Source organism: Equus przewalskii, chromosome 19, assembly GCF_037783145.1.
Source record: "Equus przewalskii isolate Varuska chromosome 19, EquPr2, whole genome shotgun sequence".
Taxonomy (NCBI): Eukaryota; Metazoa; Chordata; class Mammalia; order Perissodactyla; family Equidae; genus Equus; species Equus przewalskii.
The window spans coordinates 41317693-41342192 of NC_091849.1; the positions used below are offsets into that span (position 1 = coordinate 41317693).

General features: G+C 56.5%; 1 protein-coding gene across 7 annotated transcripts in view; it reads right to left on the reverse strand.

Annotated features, from left to right (window-relative positions):
- The window catches only part of TFEB (transcription factor EB), a 45386-nt gene that overhangs the window by 5474 nt on the left and 15412 nt on the right, over nt 1-24500 (reverse strand). For 2 of the 7 annotated variants that reach the window (XM_070584618.1, XM_070584619.1), the window contains exons 2-5: nt 10988-11098; nt 1179-1413; nt 844-1098; nt 120-197 (exon numbers count right to left, since the gene is read on the reverse strand). In XM_070584618.1, the coding sequence (XP_070440719.1) occupies nt 120-197; nt 844-1098; nt 1179-1391 (546 nt within the window). In that variant the 5' untranslated portion in view covers nt 1392-1413; nt 10988-11098. Of the gene's footprint in view, nt 1-119; nt 198-843; nt 1099-1178; nt 1414-10987; nt 11099-11360; nt 11506-12376; nt 12570-13732; nt 13967-24500 lie in introns of those variants that run through there. The other 5 variants (XM_070584612.1, XM_070584613.1, XM_070584614.1 and 2 more) reach the window with 4 other exon arrangements.

A 24500-nucleotide genomic window follows, 5' to 3' on the forward strand; every position in this document is an offset into this window, starting at 1 on the left:
AGTGAGATGCCAGCTCTGCCCAGGTGAGGACCCGTCTCTAGCTCTCTCCAGGCTCAGAGCCACTGTAGGACCTCTGTCCCCTCCCTCTGACCCACCCACCCCACCCTGGCCAGCAGTACCGTGTTGGGCATCTGAGTTTCAGGATTGATGAAGCCCAGGACATTGTCCAGACACATAATGTTGTCGATGACATCAAACTGAAAGAGAGAAAAGTGGTCTGGGGAGGGCCCACCGGGAAAAGGACAAGGGGAAGAGGCACAGGGACAGCCACTGACCTGAAGGGATCTTAGAGCCCACCTCACCCGACCTGCTCATCGGGGGAGAAGGAAATAGACCCAGAGAGAGGATGGGCTGTCTAGGTCCCACAGGCCCGAAGTCCCAGGCCGGAGCTCTTCCCAAGGAGCCAAGGTGCCCAGGGAGGTGGCTTTATGTGCCTTCTGTGTGGACACAGCTCTGCAGTGTGTGGGGCTTTCCTGTATGAGTCTCCTGTTTCTCTCTAGCAGAGCTATCGAAAGTAGGGATGATGTTTCTCCTGTGAGACCAGGGCTCCCTGAGGACAGGGCAGTGTCTCCTCCCTCAGACTGGGACTCCCTGAGAGCGGGGCCGTGTCTCCCATTAGACTGGGACCCCCGGAGGGCAGGACTGTGTCTCCCCTCAGACTGGGCTCCCTGAGGACAAAGCCGTGTCCCCCCTCAGACTGGGCTCCCTGAGGGCAGGGCTGTGTCTCCTGTCAGACTATGATCCCAAGGGCAGCACCTCGCCTCCGCCATCAGACTGGCTGTCCCAGCAGCATACAACTGGCCCTGGCTCTGCTGGCGGCAGCCCCTGGCCAGCGGCACTCACCTCCCTCTCCGGGTTGGAGCCGATGTGCAGCATGGCCATAGGGCTGTTGGGGGCGCTGTTGCCAGCGGAGGAGGACAGCACGTGGCCTGGCCGCACCCCTGGGGAGGCGGCGGGCAGGGGCTTCGGGGAGCCCTGGGCCGGGCTGATGTGCGCAGCGAACTTGTTCCCGTAGGTCTCGGACATGTACTCCCGCACCTTCTGGTCCCGGGACTGCTGCAGGTGGTAGGAGGTGGGGTTCTCCAGGTAGGACTGCACCTGGGTGGGGGAGAAGACAAGGGCTCTAGGGGGTCCTGGGAGCAGGACGGGGCAGGGGGACAGGCTGGAGCAGGCCCTACCTTCAGCACCTCCCCGGGCACCGGTGGCGGAGACTGGAAGTGGACAGGCGTGTTGATGGCCGGGGTAGGTGGTCCCCCCAGCTGCTGCTGCTGCTGTTGCTGCTGCTGCTGCATGTAATGCATGACGGCCTGCTGCTGCATGCGCTCCCGCTGCTCCTCCTGCTGCGCCTGCTCCCGCATGAGCTGCATGCGCAGCCCGATGCGCGACGCCATGGCGGCTGCCGGAGCTGGCTCCCTGTGGACGGGGGACAGGTCTGTGAGGCATGTGTCCTCTTCAAAGCACTGGGTCTTGGGGAGGGGCCAGGACGAGGGGCATCACGCCCAGCATGGAGCAGAAAACACTGAGGCCCAGAGAGGGGAAGGGAATTGCCCAAGGTCATCAAGCAAGTGGGTGAGAGAGCTGAGACTTGAATCCAAGTTTCCTGTTCCTGGGCCAGAAACGGAGACTCCCTCTCCTCCATCCATTGCAGTTGGTCGGCCCCAAAGGCTTGGAGTCACCCTGGGCTCCTCTCTTCCTCTCGCACCACATGGTGATCCTGTCAGATCTGACCTCAGGTGCATCCTCCTGTGCCACCACCTTGCTGCCACCAGCGTGGGCCCAGCCTCTACCAGGCCTCCTCTGGATTGCTGAAGGAGCTCCTGATGCCTTGCCTCACAACATTCTCCTCGTAACTCAGTAATTAGAGGGATCCTGTCCAAACCTAAGTCTGATCCTGTCCATCCCTCTGCTCAGAACTCTCCATGGCTTCCCCTTCACTCAGAGTAAAAGTCGGAGTCCTTTCCATATAAGGCCCTCTCTAATCTGTCCCCTCTGACTCCGTCTCCTCCTGCTCTCTCCCTTGTTCCACCCACACCCGAATCCTCAAACACACCAGGCACACTCCTACCTCAGGGCCTTTGCATCTGCTTTTCCCTCTGCCTGGGATACCCTACCCCAGATAGCACCATAGCTCATTCCTTCACTTTCTCCAAGGCTCAAGTGTCCCCTTCTTCCAGAGACCTTCTACGACTCCCAATTTAAAATTGCAAAATGGCCCCCCACTCCATACGCCCCTTCCCTCTTTTATGCTTCTGCATGTCACTTATCACCATCTCACATATCATGCATTTTTGCCTAGTTATTTCACTCATTGTCTATCTCTTCCTCACTAGGAATGCAAACTCCCCTAAGGGTAGGCATTTCGTCTGCCTTGTCCACGCTGTGTCTTCAGCCTCTAGCCCAGGGCCTGGGACACGGCTGATGCTCTATGAATGTACGCAGGGAATGTTTACCATTTAGGAACCGGCCCTGGTGAGACAGCAGCAAGCCACTGTATGCCTGAGCCTGTGGAGTCTACAGTCCAGTGAATGAGAATGGCAAGTCCCCAGGCCATTATAACCTGCTCAGGGAGGGCCAATTCAGGGCACCCAGGCCTGCCAGGGCCCAGGGAGGGCCACCCCCAACCCAGTAAGTCAGCCCTAATCTCTGATAGGTCTCTGTGGGACAGGGGGACTAAGGCCCCCAGGCCTAGTCTGGAAGGAGGGAGGACAGGACAGGATGAGTCCTGGAGCTGGGCCCACTCTGTCCCTAGCTTGCTGTGTGACCCTGAGCACATCCCTTCCCCTCTCTGAGCCTCCATCTCCCCAGGCACAAAATGAAATTGTTGGAGCGGGTGACTTCTAAGGCCCCTCCTATCTAGGATGCGCCGGCTCTCTGAGCGGTGCAGGGCCGCCGGGGGTGCCAGGACTCCATAAAGGTCCTAGCAGGGGCTGGAGGTCCCATCTCGGGGACATCGCAAGAGGCAGTATGACTTCCGGTTGAGCAAGCACTATCAATCGGGGCAGACATGGGCTTGAATCCCAGCTCTGCCACTTCTTTGCTGTGTGACCTTAGGCAAGTCACTTAACCTCTCAGAGCCTCCGTTTCCTCGTCTATAAACAGTTTCTACTTCAGAAGATCGGTGAGAGCGTTAAATGAAAATAACGTGTCTTGCACAGTCCGTGGCACTTGGTAGACTGAGCGGGTGAGTAAGGATAAGCACAAGTCTGGCAGGGTCAGCCGCGGTGTAGACCAGAGGCCAGAGCTGCACCCAGGTCCTAAGAATGAGACCCAGACCTCTGAGGGTGGCACAGGAAAGCAGCACAGGTTGACATGTTCTGCCTGATGCCAGACATCGGCCTAAGTCAGCATTAGCGGAAGGTACTGGCAGATATTCAGTGAAAATCACTGGATCATGGAAATAACAATAATTTGCATCTATTCGAGCATTTACTGTGTACTGGGCATTGTTCCAAGCACTTTAACCTAGAACAGCCCCACTCGGCAGTTTTGGTTATTATTCTCCTATTACAGATAAGGAGAAACAGAGGCACCAGGAGGTTAAAAGGCGGGGACAGAGCTGGGACCCAATCCCAGGCAGCCTGGCTCCCCAGCCCATGCTGGGGGGTTCTGGAGACCACCGTCTCTGTGCAGAGCTGGGAAGGAGCTTGTCTCAGGTGGCGTGTCTGGTGGATGCAGGGCCAGGAGTGGAGCCCAAGCCACCACCGCTCCCTCTAGCACCACAGCTGCTTCCCTACCAAGTGGGACAGCATCATCTGCCCGGAGGTTTGAGTACTGGGTGACCCTTCCCTCCCCATCCGTCCTCCCTTCTCTGACCCCCAGGCCAGGAATTAGCGGAGAGGCCGCCTCAGCCCCAGGGGTCTCTCAACCCAGCTCGCAACAGGACAGTCCCGAGGAGAAAGGAGCAGACGCCCCCTTCTCCACCCTTCTCCGCCCTGTATCAGGGACACAGCTGCACCTCCGCCCCTCTCCCTGCTCTGACAGAAGGTAGCCTGTCTCTGCCCACCCACTGCAGCCCTACAGACCTCAGGGCTCCAACCCCAGCCCAGCCCAGCCCCGTCCCCTCGCAGCTGCATCCCGAACGCACTCACACACACGGCGCTGGGGAGCCTGCCCCCTCGGGAACAATCTCACTTCAAATTGGCCCCTGGAGGGAGGGGGTGGTCATCGGGCCTGGCAGTGCCAGGCAGCCCGGGGAGGGCTTGAGGAGAAGGAGCCCCTTGTTCTCCAACAGAGGGCTGGGGCCCGTCCTGGGCTAGGCTGGAGCTGGCCCTGCGCAAGGAGAGCCTGGGCTGGGCCCTCTTCAGCCTCAATGGCTGCACCAGCCTCAGTTTGCTCCTTTGTGAAATGGACACAGGTGTCCCCGCCCACCACCTGTCTGGGTGAGCCTCCGGGGAGAGGATGTTGGAGAATTGTGAACAGCAAGGTGTCTGTGCATCAGAGTGTCAGTAGCCTTGGTGACTGAGCAGAGTGAGGCTTTCCTGCCCCCACCCCCGTTGTCAAAGCTGTCACCCCCCTCACAGGGCCGCTTCTTCCCACTGCGTCCCAGCCTCCTCCCCTGGCCCCCAGCCTGGGTTGCTCTGAGCTGGCCTGGGCGGGATGGGCTTAAGGGAGGGACATGAGGGGATCTGAGGGTGGATGGGGTGGTGGAGGAGAGACCCTGGGCATGCTAACCACAGACCCCCCCCCCACGCCCCCCGGCACACCTGCTCACCCTCAAAGCCCGAGGGGCCACGCACAGCCTCCCCCAGTGCACAGCCTGGTCAGGAAGAACTGAGAGGAGGGACACAGGGAACCAAAAGGCCCCCGGACCCCTCCCCACCATCTGACCTCCAGACCCCCAGGCCTGGAAAGGGTCCACCATACATGTATTCAGCAATGCTAGGAGCCTCAGTGCCCACTCCGTGCAGACCCTGGGCTAGGGTGTTACCCTGGAGAGACTTCTCCCCTGCCCCCATCCCCAGGTAACACCCTCGTCCTGAGGGGACCAGGGGTCTGACGCCCCAGAGAATTCCCGCCCCTGTCCAGTCGCATGCAAACACGGCAGGGGCTGAAGTGTCAGCTGAGGCAGCGAGAGCTGCCCCCATCTGCACCCTCAGAACCCACAAGTCCCCTCCCACTCTGTCCACCCAGAACCTCCCACCCGACTCTACCTCTGTGCTAAGCTGGGTCCGGTTCTAGTTTAGTTGTGACCAAAATAAGCTTCGCTTTCTCACAGGTTTGGCTTTGAAGCCCCTGCTCTGCCCACACTGGCTGGGTGACTGGGAAAGCCACTTAACCTCTCTGTGCCTTGGTTTCTTCCTGGATAAAATGGAGCCAATAACGGCACCTGCCACACCACGATGTTGGAGGGAGACCGTGAGGAAGCAGAACGCCCTAGCAGGCCCCTGGGCAGTTGATACCAGGCCGACACCGATCTCACCTCCGAAACTGCGCTCCCCTGGTCAGGGCCAGAGCTGGTTTCAGACCGCCTGTGGGGGCCTCCCACCATCAGTCATCTACACCTCAGTGTAAGCAGGCTGGTCAGAACCTCCCCTGAGGGAGGATGTGGACAGAGGGAGGGGGAAGACAGGGAGCAAATCAGTGGACTCCATGCGGGAAAGGCAAGGAGAAAGAGGACCCCAGAACAGGAAAGTCTCAGATATAAGAAAGAAGATCTCAAAGACAGAGCATCAAGTGGAAAAAGCAAACTGCAGAATAAAACATACGGCCCAAGCCCATTTAGGCAGGAAATGGGCAAATGTGTAGAAAAGACTAGAAGGATCCGAATGCCCCTTTGAATGCTTGCCACGAGTCAGGGCTGGCCTATGTGCTTTTCAAATATTGACTCATGTATTCTTCACAACAACCCTATGAGGTGACTACTATTATTGCCCCTAATTTTCAGGGAGAAACTGAGGCACAGAGAGGTAAAATAACTTGCCCAAGATTACACAGATGATAAGTGGCAGAACGGAGATTTGAATGAGGCAGCCTGGTTCAGAGCCCCCATTCTTTATCCACCATTCTGGGCTCCCCCAACATCCCAAACTGTGTGCAGTGGTTACCTCCAGGGAGGTAGGGAAGAGGCAGTGAAGTGGAAAGGGGAGGAGTTTTTAGAGTTTCTCATTCTACTTTCGAAGCACTTAGCTCTTAGGACATGAATATGTGCTACTTGTGTAATTCTTTTACAACAAAGGGTTTGTGAGGGGCCCAATGTGCTTCCAATCACGTCCAAAGGTGGGGTCCCCCCAGCTGCATCTGGAGTCTGGTCCAAGCCCTGCCCTGCTCAGTGCAATGGTTGTCAGGCCAGTTGATGATCCTGGGTGAGGACACTGAGTGGCCACGAGAGGCACAGGGCCAGGGTCAGAAGCCACATGCCAGTTGGAGCAGGAGGGCCAGGACCCAGGGCCCAACTCCATTTCCACGACAGCCGCAGACAGGAGGCTTCAGAAGGGCACGATCTTTATCTGGTGCCCCTCAAACTACTCTTAGCTGAGGCAGGTCCCTTCAATTGCTTGTGGGGCCCAAACTGTCCTGGGGATTTTTCTGCCTTCCAGGTAATCCTTTAAAAATTGGAGCAGGAAGAAGAAAATACATATATCCCATGAGCCAGCAACTCCATTCCTAAGTATATGCCCAACAGAAAAGCACGCATGTGCTCACCAGGGAACATGCACTAGAATGTTCACAGCAGCACTCTGATAGCGCCAAACCTGGAAGACACCCAGATGTCCATCAACAGCGAAATGGATAGAGATGTTGTGGTCCATCCACCCACTGGAATGCTCCTCAGCAAGGAGATGGACCAGCTATTGCTACACACAACTCAGAGAACTCTCTCAGATGTTGAACGAGAGAAGCCAGACACAAAATGCTTACCATATGATCAATGCATATAAAGCTCAAAAAGAGGCGGAAAAACCTTCTGGGTTAGAAGTCAGAATCCTGGTTACCCTTGTGGGGAGTGACTGGAGGTGGCACAGGAGAGCCTGGGGTGGGGGGGGACTAGGAATGCTCTGTAATGTGATGCAGGTGTTGGTGACATGGGAGTGCCGACTTTATGCAAATGCATCCAGCTGCTCACTCACCAGTTATACACTTTTCTGTATGTGAGTTATGTAAATTTCATAAAAATTTACATAAGTCTGAGGGCAGACCTTAAATAATTTAAAAGAAGCGTTGAACAAATTACCCCCCACCCCCTACACCCGTACAGCTCCAACACAACTGCCCAAGTGTAGCTTGGTATATCCTCTTTGGAAAAGCAATTGGCAATATGTATCAAAACCTCCAAAAATATCCACTAGCCCAAGGAAGTAATCCTAAATGCATAAAAGGCTTTTATGCATAAAGATGCCCACACAGTATACAGAGAAAAATCAAAACTAATCTTGGAGAAAAATAAAAACTAATCTCAAGGTCCACAGTAGGATGGCTGAATAAGCTATGCTGTGTTCCTCCTAACGGAATGTTATGTTTACAATAAGTAATATGGGGATATGTCAAGTGACAAAAAGTAGGATGCAACATTGTATATAAGATCTGGTCATCACCATGTACAAATCTGTGTAGAAAAACCTCTTGGGAAGAAATATACAAAAATAATACTGATTTATTTGGATGATGCAATCATAAGTGATTTTTTCTTTTTACCTTTTGGAAGGTTGTTCTTTTTCCATAATGAACATGTATATCTTTCTAATAGGGAAAAATATTTTATACTAAGAGCTAAAGCTTATGCAGTACTTACTCTGTGCCAAGTATTATTTGAAGCACCTTATTTAGTGATCACAATGACTTCATGACATGAGTACCAGTAAGTACTGCCCTCCCGTTATGGATGAGCAAACAGGCACAGAGAGGTTGCACTCGCCAAAGGTCACAGAGCTAATAAGTGGTGAGGCTGGACCCCGGCAGGCTGGCTCCACCACCCTAACCCTGGAGCTTAGAGTCCAGCCTCAGTTCTGCACTTGGGCTGAGGGTTGCCACATTTTATTTTAGGGATCCCACTGAAGAAGCCCTGCTACAGTCAAGGGGTTTCAGCAGCTGATCTCTTTCATCCAGCCCAGGGGCCAGAGGGTGCTTGGGACGATGGAATGGTCTGGAATCCTCAAACACAAGCAGAAAAAACTCTACCCTTCCTCAAAGGGCAGAGATAATTTCCTGTGTTCCCAGAAAAACACATGTCTGGCGGCTGAAACAACAAAGTGTGCAAGCCCAGCGGCTCGGGTGCCTGTTTAAGCCATTTATTACGTCCTGTGCCTCTGTGGTCGGAAGACGTTTTCTTCTGATCCAGTCTGTTACAAACTGCCAGTAGTGCGGGAGCTGTCCGGTTGTGGAAATCAAACCCACCACGAAAGGAAGGCCTCCCGAACAGGTGCCAAGACTCCCGGAGGCTGGGGAAGGACCCCGTGACCTCCTGGGCAACCTTTCAACCTTGGGAAGGGCAGAGAGGGGAAGATTCCAGGACTGGGGTTGGTTTGGTCTTCTCTGAGCCCCTCTGGCAGAGGAGGTGGCCAAGGAAGGCCTGAAGAACTGGGAAACAGAACAAGAATGTCCACACAATCTCCCCGCCTTAGAACAGGCCATTCCAAATTACCAAAGCAGTCACGGGTCCCCGCAAGGCCTAGGGGGGCATCAGTTGGGTTGGACCCAAAGAGAACCATGGGTGGGGAGGTGTCCTAAGATTCCCAGGAGCCAGCAGTCCTGCCTACAAGATGCTGTGGGAACCTGATATCTGGATGCTTGGGTTTGAGTCCCAGCCTTGGGCCCGACTCAGTGTCTGAGCCCAGCCTCAGTATTCCCATCTGTCTAGTGGGGCTTACCAGCTGGGGCCACCTCTCCCACACAGCTGTCATGACCTAAGTTGGGATGCTGAATGTAGGGGCCCCTGAAAGGGTGAAAGTGTGGGCAGAGGGGAGATATCGCCGTTTGGTCACTGTTCATTGTCACTTCATCCATGCCCAATAGAGATGTCCCTGGACGGGTCTCCTCTTTCTGTTCTAAGTTTCTTTTGAGAACAGGGTCCCATCCATTCATTCATTCACACACACACACACACACACACACACATACGCCCCACATCCAGGCCCCAGGGTAGGGCAGAAAATCATAGTGGTAACCGGAGCCTCTGTCCCTTCTTACTGGACAAGGGCAGGAAGACCTCAGGCCAGCTTTTCCCATTGAGGGGCACCCTCTATTTCCTCTCCAAAAGCCTTGGGTTTTAAAAGATTTCCTTCTCCAAAGCTTGTCTATCACCTAATTCACTGCAGTGTGATGGGAGATGCAGGTAGATAAGAAAGATGCCCACCTCTTTGGGTTCGAAAGAGATCATGAGCTGGCAGAGTACCTACACAGTGCCCGCACGCTGGAGACACTTAGAATACGGGTTGTTGTTCTGTTATCTGGTCCAGTGGTCCCCTGGAAGTCGTGAAAGGCAAGAATGGGGCCCTCGGGCTACTTCCAATACTGAAAAAGAGCAAATGGAAGGGACACTGGCCCCTGGTAAGTGGGCACTATTTGAGTGGAAGGTATTTGGTACTGGGAGTAGGAATGAGGTCAGTAGTACATGCTTCTAATATTTTTATTTTAATGTTCTGGCCTTGTTTCTTTTTATTGAGGTAAAATTTATCCTAGCAAAATGCACAGGTTTAAAGTGGATAGCTTGATGAATTTTTACAGATGCGTACCCCTGCATCATCACCACTGAGGTCAAGATGGAGAATGTTTCCATCGCCCCGGGAAGTTCCCTCTAGGACCCTCCCCAAGAGGGAACCTCCAGTCTGACCTCCATGCGGCGGGCAAGTGTCACCTGACCCTGGACAGACATAAAGGCTATCATGCAGGATGTGGTCCTCCGGGTCTTTCATGCCACATAATCACTCTGCCAAGTGGGGACACTCGGCACACGCTGGTCACACCTCTGTTTGTGATGAATACAGTCTGGGGAATGAATAGTGAAGGACAGCAGGAGGCTAAGGCTCCAGAAGGGTGATCTGCACACCAGCGGCAGCACAGCAAGACTTGAATCTAGGACGCACTCCATTCCACGACGCAGAGCGCCTGTCTCTCTGGGACCCACCGCAGGACGCTACAGGAGGCTGCAGGGCTGGGGACGGGGGTGCCATTGGGGGCTTGTTTTTAAATCTCTGAACAGAGAGGGGAGAAGGGAAAGGAAGGAGGAGGGGAGGCGAAGGGCAGCCACAGGAGCTCCCTGCCTGCTTAGTGGCCTCCAGTGCCAACAGCTCAGGCCCGTCAGCCCCACGTCCCAGCTCACATCCCGCAGAAAAGGGTGGGAGCTGGCACCTCCTGGCTGGCCGGCCTGTTGCCTGGGGCAAGGCAAGGCAATTGAACAGCAACGAGGGCGCTTCAAAGGCAATCCCAGACCAGAGAGGCGCCTGTGCTGTCCCACAGGGACCAGTGGGCCCTGGGTGGAGGCCCGCCCCTGGAGGACTGCCACTGAACTTTAAAGGACAGGGGGACATGTAGCTGAGGGAAGCATGGAGAGGAAAAACCAGAAAGGTCCTGGGAAATGTCCGGTCTTGTGATATGCATGGAAATAGCCCAGCCACACATGCAGACCTTCTGTCTGTCTTCTGTCTGTCTGTCTGTCTGTCTGTCTCTCTCTCACACACACACATACGTACATTGTAGAATCCCTCAACCCGCCTTTCTCCTGGTTGGATTGGGGACCCCTCTTCCTTTGCTCCTGCACCCCCCTTCTGGACACTCCATCCACTTGAGTGTCCTGCCCGTGGCCACACTGACCGCTTGAATGAGTTGTTTCCTGGCCACCCATCAGTCTCCCCAGCTATAAGGGAGCTTCCAGAGAAACCAGCTTTCTTCCTCAGAACCCCCACCCCATCCCACCCCGTCCAACTTCCCAGAACGAGACTCGGGGCCCTCGGATGCTGCTCGTCGAATGGCCCAACACGTGCTCGCTTACCACCTGCTCACTCATTCAGCACAGAGTCCCTACTGTGGACCAGGCGCTGCCCTTAGCACACACCTTACATTGGATCTCGTTTGTCCCCCGCAAACACCGCACAGGACACAGAACACTTCGGGCAGATGAAAAAACCGGGACTCAGAAAGGTTAAGCGACCTGTCCAAGGTTACCCTGCAAGAACACGGTGAAGTGGGGATGTAAGCCCCGGCCCCTCCCACATGTGTGACCACCACCAGCTCCTGCACAGATGAGGGAACCGAGGGCCCACAGGAAGACCCATGGAGATGGATTATGGTCCCCCTAAATTCCCAGCCCTGCCCCACTCCCCCCACTCCATGTCGCCCTCAGTGAATCCCACAGAGGGTCCCCCGACAGGCCTGCACATCCCTCGGCCCTCCCAGATGCCCCAGAACGCAGGCCAGACCCCACCCACCTGCAGACACCCTTCTCGCCCGCAGACAATCTCTTCTGCTAAATGGCCAAGGCCGATCCATGCCCAGGGCTCAGACATACATCTGGATCTCACCGAGGCGGGGAACGTGGGCCACGAGAGGGCCTCAGGGGGAAATTATATCAAACTGGCCAGACAGAAATGCAATTAATGGACCAGAGACCTGGCACTGGACAGCAGCAGAGGTGTGTGTGGTGGGAGCGAGGGACAGGGAGGGGAGTACAGCCCATAGATGGCTCCCCAGACAGGAAAGAAGCCTGAAGGGCAAGGCAAGGTTTCAGGATGGGACTCCATTTCAGGATGGGACTCCACGGGCCCCAGCCCCCTCTGACCTCCCCCTGCCCGCCCCAGAGGCCTGCTCCCTTCCCCTGAGAGCGAGGATCAGCCACGCGTTTGTGGATGATAGGTCAGCCCAGATGGTCACTGATGCCCCTCACCAGGGAAGTCAAGGCCCAAGACCACCTGGCTGGTCAGTGTGTGCCATCATGGATTCAGGGCCCAACAGCTTTGACCCTCTGTTCTAAAAGGGCAGGGTGGGACTGGAAGACCTGCATTTGGCTGTCCCATCACCCAGCTATGTGAACTCAGGCAAGGCCTGTCCCCTCTCCAGGCCTTGGACCCCTGACTAATAACATGTGGTAGCTGGATGGGACCTCTGGGAGCCCCTTCCTGCTCTGTCCAGGCACACTGAGGGTTGGGCAGCATGGACATGTCCGAGGCCAGGTACCCACAGAGCCAGCCTACCGGGCTCGGCAGGGGGCAACCAGGCACTGCTTCTCACTGTCACTTCTGCTGCTGCCCAGCACTCAGGAACTCCCTCTCCAGATCTTAGGGCCCCCTGCAGTTCCCTGACAGCCATGGTCCAGCCCCTCGCCCATTCCCCTCGGCTCCATCTCATCCTGCTGAGTCTGCTCTCTGGCAGACAGTTGGGTTTAGTAGAACACTCATATGCTCTGGACCCTGAGAGACCAGAGTTCAAGTCTGTCTTTGCCACTTACCAGCTGTGGGACCCAGGACAGGTACTTAACCTCTCAGAGCCTCAGTTTCTCCATCTGTAGAACAGGATAGTGGTAATGCCACCTCCCTCAGAGCAGGAGAGGGGATCAAAGGAGCTGAGCGTGTGACGTGCCCAGCACCCAGGGGTGGTCCATGAGTGTTAGTCCTCTGCCTGGGTGAGCAGCGTCGATCCAGCTGGAGTTTAGATGGGAGAGGGCCTTGTAAGGCCTCACCATGCAAAGCATGACCCCCAGCCTCACATCCCCTGGGAGCTGGTTAGAAATGCAGACTCTCAGGCCCCAGCCCAGACCCACAGAATCCGCACTTTAACATGGCATCCTAGGAGATTTGTGGGTACATTAAAGTGACTGGCAGCCTTCTGGGGGCTTGGCCGCCTGGTTCTAAGCCTGCAAACTGGTGACAGGTAGGAGGAGACAGCAGGGAGGGGCAGGCCCTTGGTGGAGAGAGATACTCTGAGGGGCAGGCAGGGCGCGTCTGAGCCCACAGTGAACCTCAGCCAACAGCCCTGACCCTCAGGCCCAAAGCCAAGGTGGAGGCAGAAGGCAGAGCTCCAGGCTGGCCCTGCACTCGGTGCTCACTGGCTGCCGGGGCTCTGGCTTGTGCAGGAGGGGAACAGTGAGGTCTGTGGGAAACAGCCTGGAAGCTGACATGGTTACTGGTGGGAAAGTAACCCAGAGAGGCCATGTGAGACACACCTACTCACAAACACAGCACCCCTACACACACACCATTGCACACACATGCGCACTCACCACACACACACTGCCCCAGGACTTGCCTGCCCAAAGAACAGCTCCCACAGAGAGCAGACAACCTTGAGGACAGGGTGTGCCTGTGCCCGTGTGCCGTGTGGTCCCCAGGAGGCATGGCAGGTGCTGGAGCCCCCATGTGTCAGGCCTAGCGGGCCACCCTTTCCTCCATACTGCTCTGCGCCTCCTCACCTGCCTGAGCCCCAAATCCACCTGAGCAATGAGAAACCCAAGCCCTGCTCCCATGAAGTTGACAAGGACCCACATGTCAACTGGTCACCTGCAATGTGCCTGCTGACTGGCCGCCACATGCATGAAACCCACCAGCCCAGGTTGCTAGGGGGTACAGAGCAGGGCAGAGCTCTGCCTTCAGGGTCCCGCTGAGAGGCAGCAACACAGAGTGGAGGCTGTGCCCGCCCCCCTACCCTCCTCTGCCACAAGTTCACTCAGAGCAATAGCAAGGCCCACCCTCTCCCCAGCTCAGAGCTTCAGGAGAGGCAGGGACCCCTGTCCACCCCACCTACGGATGAGTGACAGCTCTCACCTCGACATTCCCACCTTCAGTTCAGAAACACACACCCCACTGACCTCTTTCACTGCCATAAACTGGACTGCTGGGGGCCCCCAGGCTCATGGAGGCTCCAAAGAAACCGTAAAATGTGGGGCCAGAAGCTGTAGCAGGCCTAGGATGCCCAAGAAAGAACCATTAACTAGCGGAGTGACATTGGTGCTGCTGCAGGGTATGTGATGTCATGGGTTCTGGAAAGGCCCTTGGCCCCAAAATATCTCCCCTCGGGGTCCGGAAATCCCTCCCAACCCTCTGAAAGTCACTGCCAGCAGGCTCCCACCGAAATCTCTTGTCAGCTCACACCCCGGGGAGAGGCGGCTGAAGGCTGGTCTGAGAGTGGCAAAGACGAGCAGGGGATGGGTGAGTGCCAGCCGGGCAGTGCTGACAGCCAGTGACCGTCATCTCCCCGGGGCCGCCCCGCCTGCGAGCTCTCGCCGGGAGGGGGAGCCAGCACCTCTTGGCTACGGACGGGGGTCCAGCAAGGGGAGGAGCTTCATGCACTCCCTCCACATTCATGCTAGGGGAAATCAGGTCCTGTCCCGACTGTCCCCTTGAGGATGGCAAAGTGCTGGTGACCAGGAGGGGGTGGGAGCCCGGAGAGAAGAGAGGTGGGGGGACAAGAGGGGGAATTAACCAGGTTCCAAAATAGCACAGCTGGTTCTGCCTCGCTTCACCCTGCGCAATGTCTGGCAGCTTCTGCTTTCGGTCTGACTCACGCCTGGTGGGGGCAGGACAGGGAGACCGGCACAGGCAGAGGCCGGGGACAACGACAGGCTGTTCTGCCCTCACTATACGCACCTACCCCCTGGGCCTCCTCCTCTGCCCTGCCCGTGAGCTGGGCTCCTGAGAACAGTCAATGGAAGCAGGAAATTCAGAGGTTCCCTCACCTGGGTCCTATTCCAGCCCTCCCCTACCCCAGGGCCACTCCAGTGATGGCAGCTGCCCAGACCCAGACCTCAGCTTCACTCCTGCCCTGCCAGGTACACACCAGCTGGCACCTCCACCCGTCTCCACCTGGGGAGCCAGAGGGGCCAGCCTCTCTCCCCACAGGAGAAACGGCCTTCGACAGCAGCATTCCCACCCTGGTCCCCGGAATGAGTGAGCTGCCTCCACTGGCCATGACCCCCACCCCACAGATATGAGAGGAACACCATGGTCTTACTCTCAAAATTCACAGAGTGGCTTACCCACCCCTTTCTTCGTCCTAAACACCACAAGAAGCACTGTGCCCTTAGCTGGGCAGAGAGAGGAACCGAGGGCCCTGGATTTTGTGCGTGTTGGGGTGGGGGAGGAGCATCAGAGCCTCTGGTCTCCCCTTCCCTTATCTCCTGCCCAGCCTATCTCCGTGTCCCTCTGCCTTCCGGGCTTCCCCCATAGAGGTGGGACCCGGGCAGCCAACCTGCAGCTGCCTTAGACCTCCTCCCTGGATCCAAGATGCTCAGTCTCCCACCTGAGACACCATCAGAGAGCCTCATCATCAACGCCACCTCCCCAGCCCTGTCCAAGTCATCTCCGTTCTCCTCCCAGCCCTCACACCAACACGCCTGCCCGGAATAAGGCCAGCCACCTTTCTATCCAAGTGGGGCAGGTACACGAGAGATGTTCACTCTGCCAATGCCAGCCCTGCCCACGGGGTGGGGAATAGATGCCACTAGTAAGTAGGGGGGAAAATGTCAGAGGTAACGAGGTTAGCCAGCACAGGCAGACACACTCCTGGCCCCGCATCCTGGCACACGCACCCTGACCAAACCCGGTTTGGAAGTGAAAACATCAAGGCGAAAGGCTGTGGGCAGCAACTGGGGAGATGAGTCAAAGGGGCTGAAATTTGGCCTGCCTGCCTGTGGCTATGGGGTTTTCAGTGTGGATGCACCCACCAGGCCCAGTGCCCGCCCCCTCTCCTCTCTTGCTCTTCCCCCGCCCCCACACCAAAAGCCTCACCTACACACCACTTCCCTCTCTTAACTCTTCCCATTCCCTGGGCCCCATAAGGCATGAGACTGTAGTGTGAGTCTGCAGGATGGGAGCAGGAATCAAGAGGGAGGAGGCCCCTCTCCAGGAAGTAGGCACCGGGCAGAGCCTTCACCAGGGACAAAGAAGGGTGCCCTTGAATAAACTGACCCCCCCACCCATTGCCCTGTGAATTGCATCCTGTTCCCCATAGAGACACAAAGGGAGGGCACTAGAAGGCTCAGTTCCCGAGTGACTAAAAGGCAGCCACGTGGCAGCCATGGGGCTAGTGGCCCCAGGAGGGGAAGAGGCAGGGGCAGTGAGAGAAGGAAAAGGAAGTCAGAAAAACCACTACAATCACAGTCTCAGGATGCTAGGGCTGGGAGGGGACTCGAAGGTGGCTCCAGGCTATGTGCTACCCAGCAGGTCGATGTGGTAGCACAGAGAAGTTGGTTTGCCTCGGACGGGCCTGGAAGGGGCTGCCAGTCTCTGGCACATGGTAAGGACCCCATTTGAGGTGGGTCCCTTCCCTCTGCTCTGAGCGCCTCGAGGGATCCTGACAGCTTCCTCTTCTCACCCACGATACCTGGCACGTAGTAGGTGCTCCTTAAGTATTGAACGCAATGAATGTAGTCCTGGTGACTGGCCCCAGTGGGAAGGGTCTGCCCAGGGCAGGTGGGGGGAGGCAGCTTTGTGGGCACAGAGAGAAGGGAGCTGTGGGAAGAGGACTGGATAAGAGGCCCACTCCAAGGGGCCACCAGGCCTGGACTCAGAGAGTGCAGCAGAGGCTGTCTGTGCCCAGCCACATCCCCTGGACACTCACAGTCCAGCCTGCCCACCTGAGCACCTCTAGCTGCCAGCACCTGCATTGGTGCCAGAGGCGACGGAGGTAGCACCTGCCCTCCTCCAGCAGCCAAAGACCAGGGGAGCTAGTGAATAAACACCCAAGTCCCTCCACCCCCACCCCGCTGGGTAACTCAAAAACACATTCTACAGAGACCCGCAGTGAGACCGAGCTCCAGGTGGCCACAGCAGTCACCTGCCCCCTAACACAGTTTATCAGCTTCCCTCCCTTCCCTGTCTCACTTATCCCACCTGCTACCCATGTTTCCCGGGGTCACCTCCCAGGTAAACCACCTGCACTCACATCCTTTTCTCAGCCAGTGGGGCCTCAGGAAGCAGTTCTGACCTGAAATTGAGCAGCCAACTCGAAAGCTTAGAAAGAAAGGCCAACAGCAGGGCCAGAGTAAAATGAGGCTGCATCCCGCAGAGCAGCTGAGAGGCAGGCGTGCAGGAGCCCAGTCACCGGGGGAGACTGTGTGGCTGGATGCAATGGCCATGCATGGACCCAGAACTTTCCCACCTGTGGGAGGTAAGACTGCCCTCAGAAGCAGAGTTGGCCGGATGGAGAGAAGACCCAGGGACAGGCCAGGGTTGCAAGTTATGCGAGGAAGAAGCCCCCTTTCCAGGGGCGGTGACAGCAGCATTAGGCTACTGCTTGCAAATGCAGTAGGACTAGAAGCCCAGCACCACCTCCCACCCCCGGCTGCGCCTAGGATGGAACTACAGAACTCCAGCATTCTAGAACCTTAGCATGCCTGCTCATCCAATAGAACGGCTCTTACATTCCATGCTCAGAACTAGGCTCTGGGGACACCAAGGGAGGCCATTTGATTCAACACCAAGAGCAAGTGTTTTGAAGCAGGTAGAGCTGAATCCAAGATCTGTTGCTTACTGGCTGCATGACTTTCAGCTACTTATTTAACTCTATGGGTCCCAGTGTCCTCATGTGTAAAATGAGGATAATGTCCATCTTGCAGAGTTTCTGTAAGGATTAAATGTAAAGTATCTAATATAGGTGCTCAATAAATATTTGATGGATGCATGGATAGATGGATGGATGCATGGATGGATATAATGAGTGTATGCATGGAAGGATATAAGGGATGGATGGATGGATCTAATGGATGGATACATGGATGGATATCATGGATGCATGGATGGATACAATGGATGGATGCATGGATGGATATAATGAGTGGATGGATGGATATAATGGATGGATGCATGGATATACTGGATGGATGGATGTAATGAGTAGACGCATGGCTGGATATAATGGATGGATATAATGCGTGGATGCATGGATGGATATAATGGATGAATGGATGGATGGATATAATGGATGGATGCATGGATATAATGGATGGATGCAAGGATGGATATAATGGATGACGCATACAGGGATAGGTGGATGGATGTTTGAAAGGAGACAGAAGACACACAGTAGCTGTCTGCAATCTGGTTCCCATCTGGTTCAATATCCCTTTCTTCTAAATTTAATAACAAGAAAATGAAGCCCCATCACTCTCTAATTTATCTGTTAGAGAAATCAGTGTCTCCATTTATCAGGTTGACAAATGCAAACTAAGATCTTCCTAAAGAGCCTTAGCCACATTACTGGGGGCGGGTCATTCCCTGAAGGCGTAGAGGGCTATGTCAGAACAGAAGGTATCCTCCTGGCTCAGTCTCCATCACACTGGTCCCCACCATGTGGTCCCACCATGCCCGTATCCCTCTCCCCTCAAGCCCAACTCCACCCAGCCCCTACCCTAGAGAAGGTGGGCCAGGGGCCAGGAAGAAGAAGCGGAAGCCAACAAAAGCAGGCAGGGGGAACAGGCCAGGACGGCTGAGCAGACGAAGTCAAGAACACAGTGTGGACATGTGGGATGGGGTGAGCAGGGATTCGAGAGAAGGGTTCATCGTCTTTGGAGAAATAGAGGAAGAAAATAGCCCTGAGGGAACAAGGGAGCAGAAACAAAATGGACTGAGCAACAAAGGAAGGTCACTCCCCTGCTCCATCACCCCCAGTGGCTCCCCGCTGTCCACAGATAAAGTCTAAACTCCCTAGTTGGGCCTTCAAGGCACCCAGGATCCGCCCCCCTTAAACAAGTCCTGGCTCAGCTAAAGGGGCCTCCTCACTCTCTCTCTCTCTTCAACACAATCCAGGCCTCCAGATGCTCTCCCGCCCTACCCACTTCCATCGATTGATTCCCACTCATCTCTGGAAGCTCTGCTCCAAGGCCACCTCTTCCAGGCAGGCCACCCTGCCCTCACTCTCCTCTGATCACCATTTGAAAACAGTTACTTAATCTGCCCCAAGCCAGACTCTGGGCCTGACACCAGGATGCTGAAATGAATACAACAGCACCTGCCCTCAGGTACTCACAATCTAGTTTGGAAAAAACAGCACTCCCTGATATCATATATCGTACTTCTTCTACCACTAGTGGTAGGACTACTATCACTCTACTACCACTCTCAGACCTGAACCGAGCACTTCCCATTTGTCAGGAGCTGTGTCTAAGGTCTTCGTCATGGATTAATTCCTTTGACCTTCCCAACAACACCAGTACGGAAATGTTAATGTACTCATTTTACAAATGAGAAACTGAGAGACAGAGAGTTACCCTGTCTCATTTCCTCAGCTGCTGTATAAGCTCCCTGAGGGCTGTCCCCAGGTTTTCTCTTTCTTGGCATCTCCCAGGGAGGGGGCACTCAAATGTGACGCTGCTCGGCTTGGCATGCCCACGACTGTGGCCTTGGATGACGATGTGTTGGCTGGTTGGTGGGAATGGCATAACCAGAGAAAGATGTGCCCAAGCAGAGTGGGGAAGGAGAAAAGGCTCCCAGGTAGGGTGAGAAAGGAGCCAGCCTCAGTGGCCCTGTCTAGCTTCTCTCTTCCCCACCTGTCCCCATGGCCCAACCCTGGATTTCACAATCTTGTGGTCACCGCAGAATGCCCTGTCCATTTGCTGAGTGGGCTGAGGTGGCACTGAAGGACGGAGCCAGGCTACATGCCCAGGATGGACAGGGCACAAAGAGGGTGGGCCGAGGAGAAGGGAAGAGCGTCATCTCTGCCCAGCCCTGTGGGGTCAGGGCTCGTGGAGCACATAAGTTGAGCCCAGAAAGTGAGACATGGGGCAGACCCCATAAGAGTCACATCTGGGCACCCTCCACCTTGGCCTGAGGGGCCTGGGTGCTTGGCAGAGGCGGGACCCCCTCACACCCTAGAACTGGACTGTGCCCCCGCAGGCTCCCCAGCCTTAGAGGCCCCTTCAGGCTGGGAAACCTGAGGAGACGGGGCAGCTCAGGACTCACTCTCAGAATAGAAGCAACTGGAGGCCTCAGCACCCCCACCTCCAGGGGAGTCTAGGTTGGGGAAGGGGAGCTTCCCGGCCAGCCCGTGGAGCACAGGTAAAGGGGGTGAGGGTCCAGACCCCAGCCCTGGCTGCAGCTCACCTCTACATTCCTGTGCCCTCCCAAGAGGCACAGGGTATATACAGTGCAGGTGGGACAGGCAAACTGAGGCACAGAGCGGCCCTCCAGTTCTAGAGACCTGCTCTGCCTGCCCGACCACCAGCATCACCACTGTGCTTCTCCCAAGTACACAGGGACTCCAGACCCTTCTGTTCCAGGGTCCCCTTCCATCCTGGGGACATATACCTTCCCGGGCCTGCCTCGCTCCCCTAAGTTGGGCTGGAAAGAAGGAGGCCTGCCCTCTCCCGAGCCCTGACTCAGAGGCCGGGGTGCAGCTCGGTAAGCGGTGCACACTCTGGGCCCAGGCTGCCCGGGCTTGAACCCTAGCTCCGCCACCTGCTACCTGTGTGACCTTGGGTAAGTTCCTGAAGCCTCTCGACGCCTTGATTTCCTCAGTGAATGGGCATGATGCTCCCTGCCCTTGCACCCCACAGTTGATGAGAGAAACAAAGGGCCTCATTTGGCTCTTCAGGTATCTGAGTGGTCCCGGCCCCTCCACTCAGGACCCGCTCGCACCTAATCACCAGTCCCCTTTCCTCCTCCTCACCAGGGGCCCAGTGGCTCGGGCAGGGGGTGCTGAGGAGTGGACGAAGCCACTGCTGTCGATAGAGCTGGTGCCAGGCCCACGGCGGGCAGAGGGCCCAGGCGTACAATGGGGCTGTGTGTGCACCCAGCCTTACTCAGGAGCAGAGCTGGGCAGGCCGGCATCTGGGGTCAGGCCAGGAATTCATTTCCCTGGAGAAGGCCTCCCCACCCCCTCCCAGGCTGCACAGCTCAGGAAGGGGGGGCAGGCACCAGCCACTCCCCTGCCCAGCCCAGGGAGTGCAATGGGGACATGCCCGGTGGAGGGCACTGGGGAATAGGGACTCCTGAGTCCAGACGCCTGGCAGCTCCCAGGTGAGGCATTTTGGACCCATTACACAATCTAGGGCTGCAGCCTCCCCTGGGGGCAAAGGGAGGGTGAAGTCTGCTGCGACCCCTCCCCATACAGAGGGCTCCCTCCTCCCTCCCCAGCTTGCTGGGGCCCTGGGCTCAGCACCAGGGCCCCGGGGTGCCCAGGGAGAGGAGCCAGCTCATTCCCCAGGGGAATGAGTCACCAGCCGCTGCAGCCAGGCCGGCGGGAGACGGTGGGCAGGTGGAACCTCTCCTCTCCCCTCGCTGGCAGGTCTTCTCCAGCTGGAAAACCACTTGGCTAGCAGGGGTGCTGACCACGGCATCCCAGCCAGGCCTCTGCAGGCCACTTCCTCTGGTGCAGGGCATTACTGGCACCAGGATTTGGGGGCTTGATGCCCTCCTGGTCCCCACACCGGCTCTTAGAGCTGCAGGTATGGACCATCCCATGAAATGCCCCTGAGAAGGGACGACGGACTTCAGGTCAAGGCAGCCACTTACCCCTGAGTGAGAAACGGGGTCTGAGACAAGGCAGGAGAGGGAACACAGGCCTCTGGTGGGTGGGGGAAAGGGAGGAAGTCAGGCCACCCTATACCTCAGATTGCAGCCAAAATGGGGAGACGGGGAGGGGCCCCTTTGCATAAATCACTCTTCATTCTCCTCAGAGCCTGGGAAGCTTCCAGCCACAGGAGATAACTGCCCTTGCTCCCTCACTGGCTCAATTCACACATCCCCTCACACCCAGTCATAACGACACAAATATGTGCCCTATGGGCTGCCACCCACACTCCCAGAAGGTCATACATGAAAGTCACGGTGGTGGCCCCAGCCCAGTGGACACAGTCGGATGCTCACCCTTCCCCTCACACCTAGAGGCCCCCAACTCCCAGCCGAGCCACAGCCCAAGCACGTCACATCCTCGAGGCCCCGGTGGGAGCACCACAGCACCCCAATCTTCACCTCAGGAGAACCTGAGGGCTCCTGCTTGGTGAGAGGGAGGCCTTCCCCAGCCAGGCCCACTTCACCGAGTCCCTCGTGTGCGTGTGCGTGTGCGTGTGTGTGTGTGTGTGACCTGCCCTGAGAAGAGAGGCCGTGAGAGCCAGAAGGGGCCTTCTGAAGCCGAGCCCGTCACCCTCAGGTTACCCATGAGTAAACTGAGGCTCAGCTTGGGGAAGTGTCTGGGGAAGTGGGGAGGCTCATTTCAAGTTCAGGAGCAAAGCCGAGCCTGGACCCCAGGGCTGGGGTGGCTTAAGCCTGGTTAAACAAAGCAGGGGTGGGGAAGGTGGAGTGAGGGGGGGAAGGAAGTGGGGAGGGGAGATCTGCCACCCCCTCCGAGGTACCGCTGTCCTGGGATGCTGCGGTGGTTCCACTTTATTCATTTCAAACATTTCGTGAGCACCTACCACGCGCCAGTGCTGTGGCAGGGGCCTTTCTGCCCAGTCGCAGCCTTCACCCTCCTGTGAGATTTTGCTTCTGGGATGGAGTACTGTCTTCAGGGCACCCACGTCCCGCAGGCAGCAAGGCCGGGCAGCACGCAAACCTCTCCCCAGAGGAGCGGCCTGGCAGCCCCCCATGCCCCCACGCCCCGAGGGGAGACCCGGAACCCCCAGAACAGGCCACCTCCCAGAGTCAACGCCGAGCCGGACGGAGGGCACAGGCGTCAGACAACGAGGAGCCTGGGAAGTCACCCACCAGACTGCCAAGCTGTTTTTAGCAACAGGATCCTTTCCTCAGGCAAAATTTACCTGGAACCTTAATACGTAAAACATGAGAATGAAGCGGCTCTGGGGAGAGGCGGGGAGGGCCAGACCACCTGGCCTCCCACTGGGGGCCTCCCTGGAGCTCCCAAACTGCCCCCAAAGCATCCCCTGGGGTTTGGAGGAAGAGTTTGAAAACCAGTTTTCTCTGCCTCTTCGTGTTCCAGAAGCCCAGAGGAAGCACAGGGAGAGCTAGGACCACGGCCCGCATCCTCCAAACCTCCGGGCCAAGCTCTCCTTCCTGACCCCCAGGCAGCGGCACCCATCCCTCCCATCGCAAGGGGACACAGCAACTGCCCCCCGACACAAACACACATGCAGAAAAGAGTCTCATGGATTCAGCTCCTACCTTGTGCCCAGCACTGAGCAAAATGCTCCACGAGCATCAAAAGCTTTATTTCCACAATAATTCTATGGCCTATGTATTATCATTTCTGTCTTGTAGGTAAAGACCTGGATGTTCAGAAAAGTTAAGTGACTCATCCCATCTGGGAAGGGCAAAGCCCCCATTCCAACCCACCTGTGTGTGCCTGACCCCCGCGCCACAGCCTGGCAGAAATCACTGCCGTCATGACAGCTGGGTATCACCACTCCCTCTGAGCCCCACCCCAAGCTTCCCCTCACTCAGAACACCAGAAGTCTCCTTCCCAACTCGCTCCAACAGGACGGCACATACAGAGCTCCTCGTTAGGAATAGTAACAATAGAAATAATAAACTACCATCACCTCCTTATTATACAGAACCTACTATTTAGGGACTTCATAGATTATGATCACACTTAATCCACATGACGCTATACTCGCATCCTCACCTCATAGATAAGGCAACTGAGGCACAGAGAGGTAGATGACTTCCCCAAGGTCACAGCTAGGGAGCAACAAAGCCAGGTCTTGACCCCGGGCAGTCTGGTTGCAGAGCTTGCAAGCCTAACCACTGAGCTACACTCCCTCCCTATAATGCCTGCTGGCTCCCCCTTGGGTGCTGGCTGTACCAAGTGGCCTAGCTTGGGGCTTGCCTCTCTCCTCTGAGGCCTGTCTCTGTAGGGGTCAGAGGCCGACTGGAACCCCCAAGGGATGGACATGGGAAAGCCTACCTGATGGGCATCAAGGGTGAGGGTAACAGCCATCCCACCTTTCCCACCCCCAGGAGCTGAGCTGGAAGGATGAGATCTTGGGAGGGCAACCAACACACAAGCATGAGCAGGACGCCTACTGCGTGTCCAGCTTCAAGTTGCGGCAGGTGCAGGAAGTAGAAGACTGTCTTTGCTCTCCTGCCAGAGGCTCCAGTCCCCAGGAAGGCCCAAAGGGGTCTCCCCGGCCGCCCCCACCCCCTTCGGTACTGGCTGCACCAGATGTTGGCAGCACTTAGAAACAGGGCTAAAAATAGCCTCTACAATGAGTCAATGCTAAGAATAACTCGGGCAGGCAGCCCTCCGGGAGAGGACACTCTCTGCCAGGGAGGCACCACCTCTTCCCACCTTCCACCCCCACCCAGCCCACCCCCAGCCTTTCACTTGGAGCCCTCATAGTCAGCAGAGGGCCAGGCATATATATACCCCAATGCTATGCTGACAGAGACGCGGGCATGCCAGCGTGTACTCCCGTCACTCAAGCCAGGTGGCCAGCCGCCCTATGCAAAGGGGGGGTATGGAAGGGGTGGGCAGAAGCTGGAGAAGACCTCTGTGCTCAAGGCAGAGCCCCACTGAGGCTCCAAGACACTGGAGTTTCTTTCCCCACTCTAACACCAACTCCCCACAGGAAATGAGGAAATCATGGCCCCCACCCCTCCCCTCATGTCTCACCTGTGAACTGGGTCCCTGGTGTCAGCCAGACTGGCCCACTTCCCAGGTGCGCAGGGGGACTGAGATCAGAG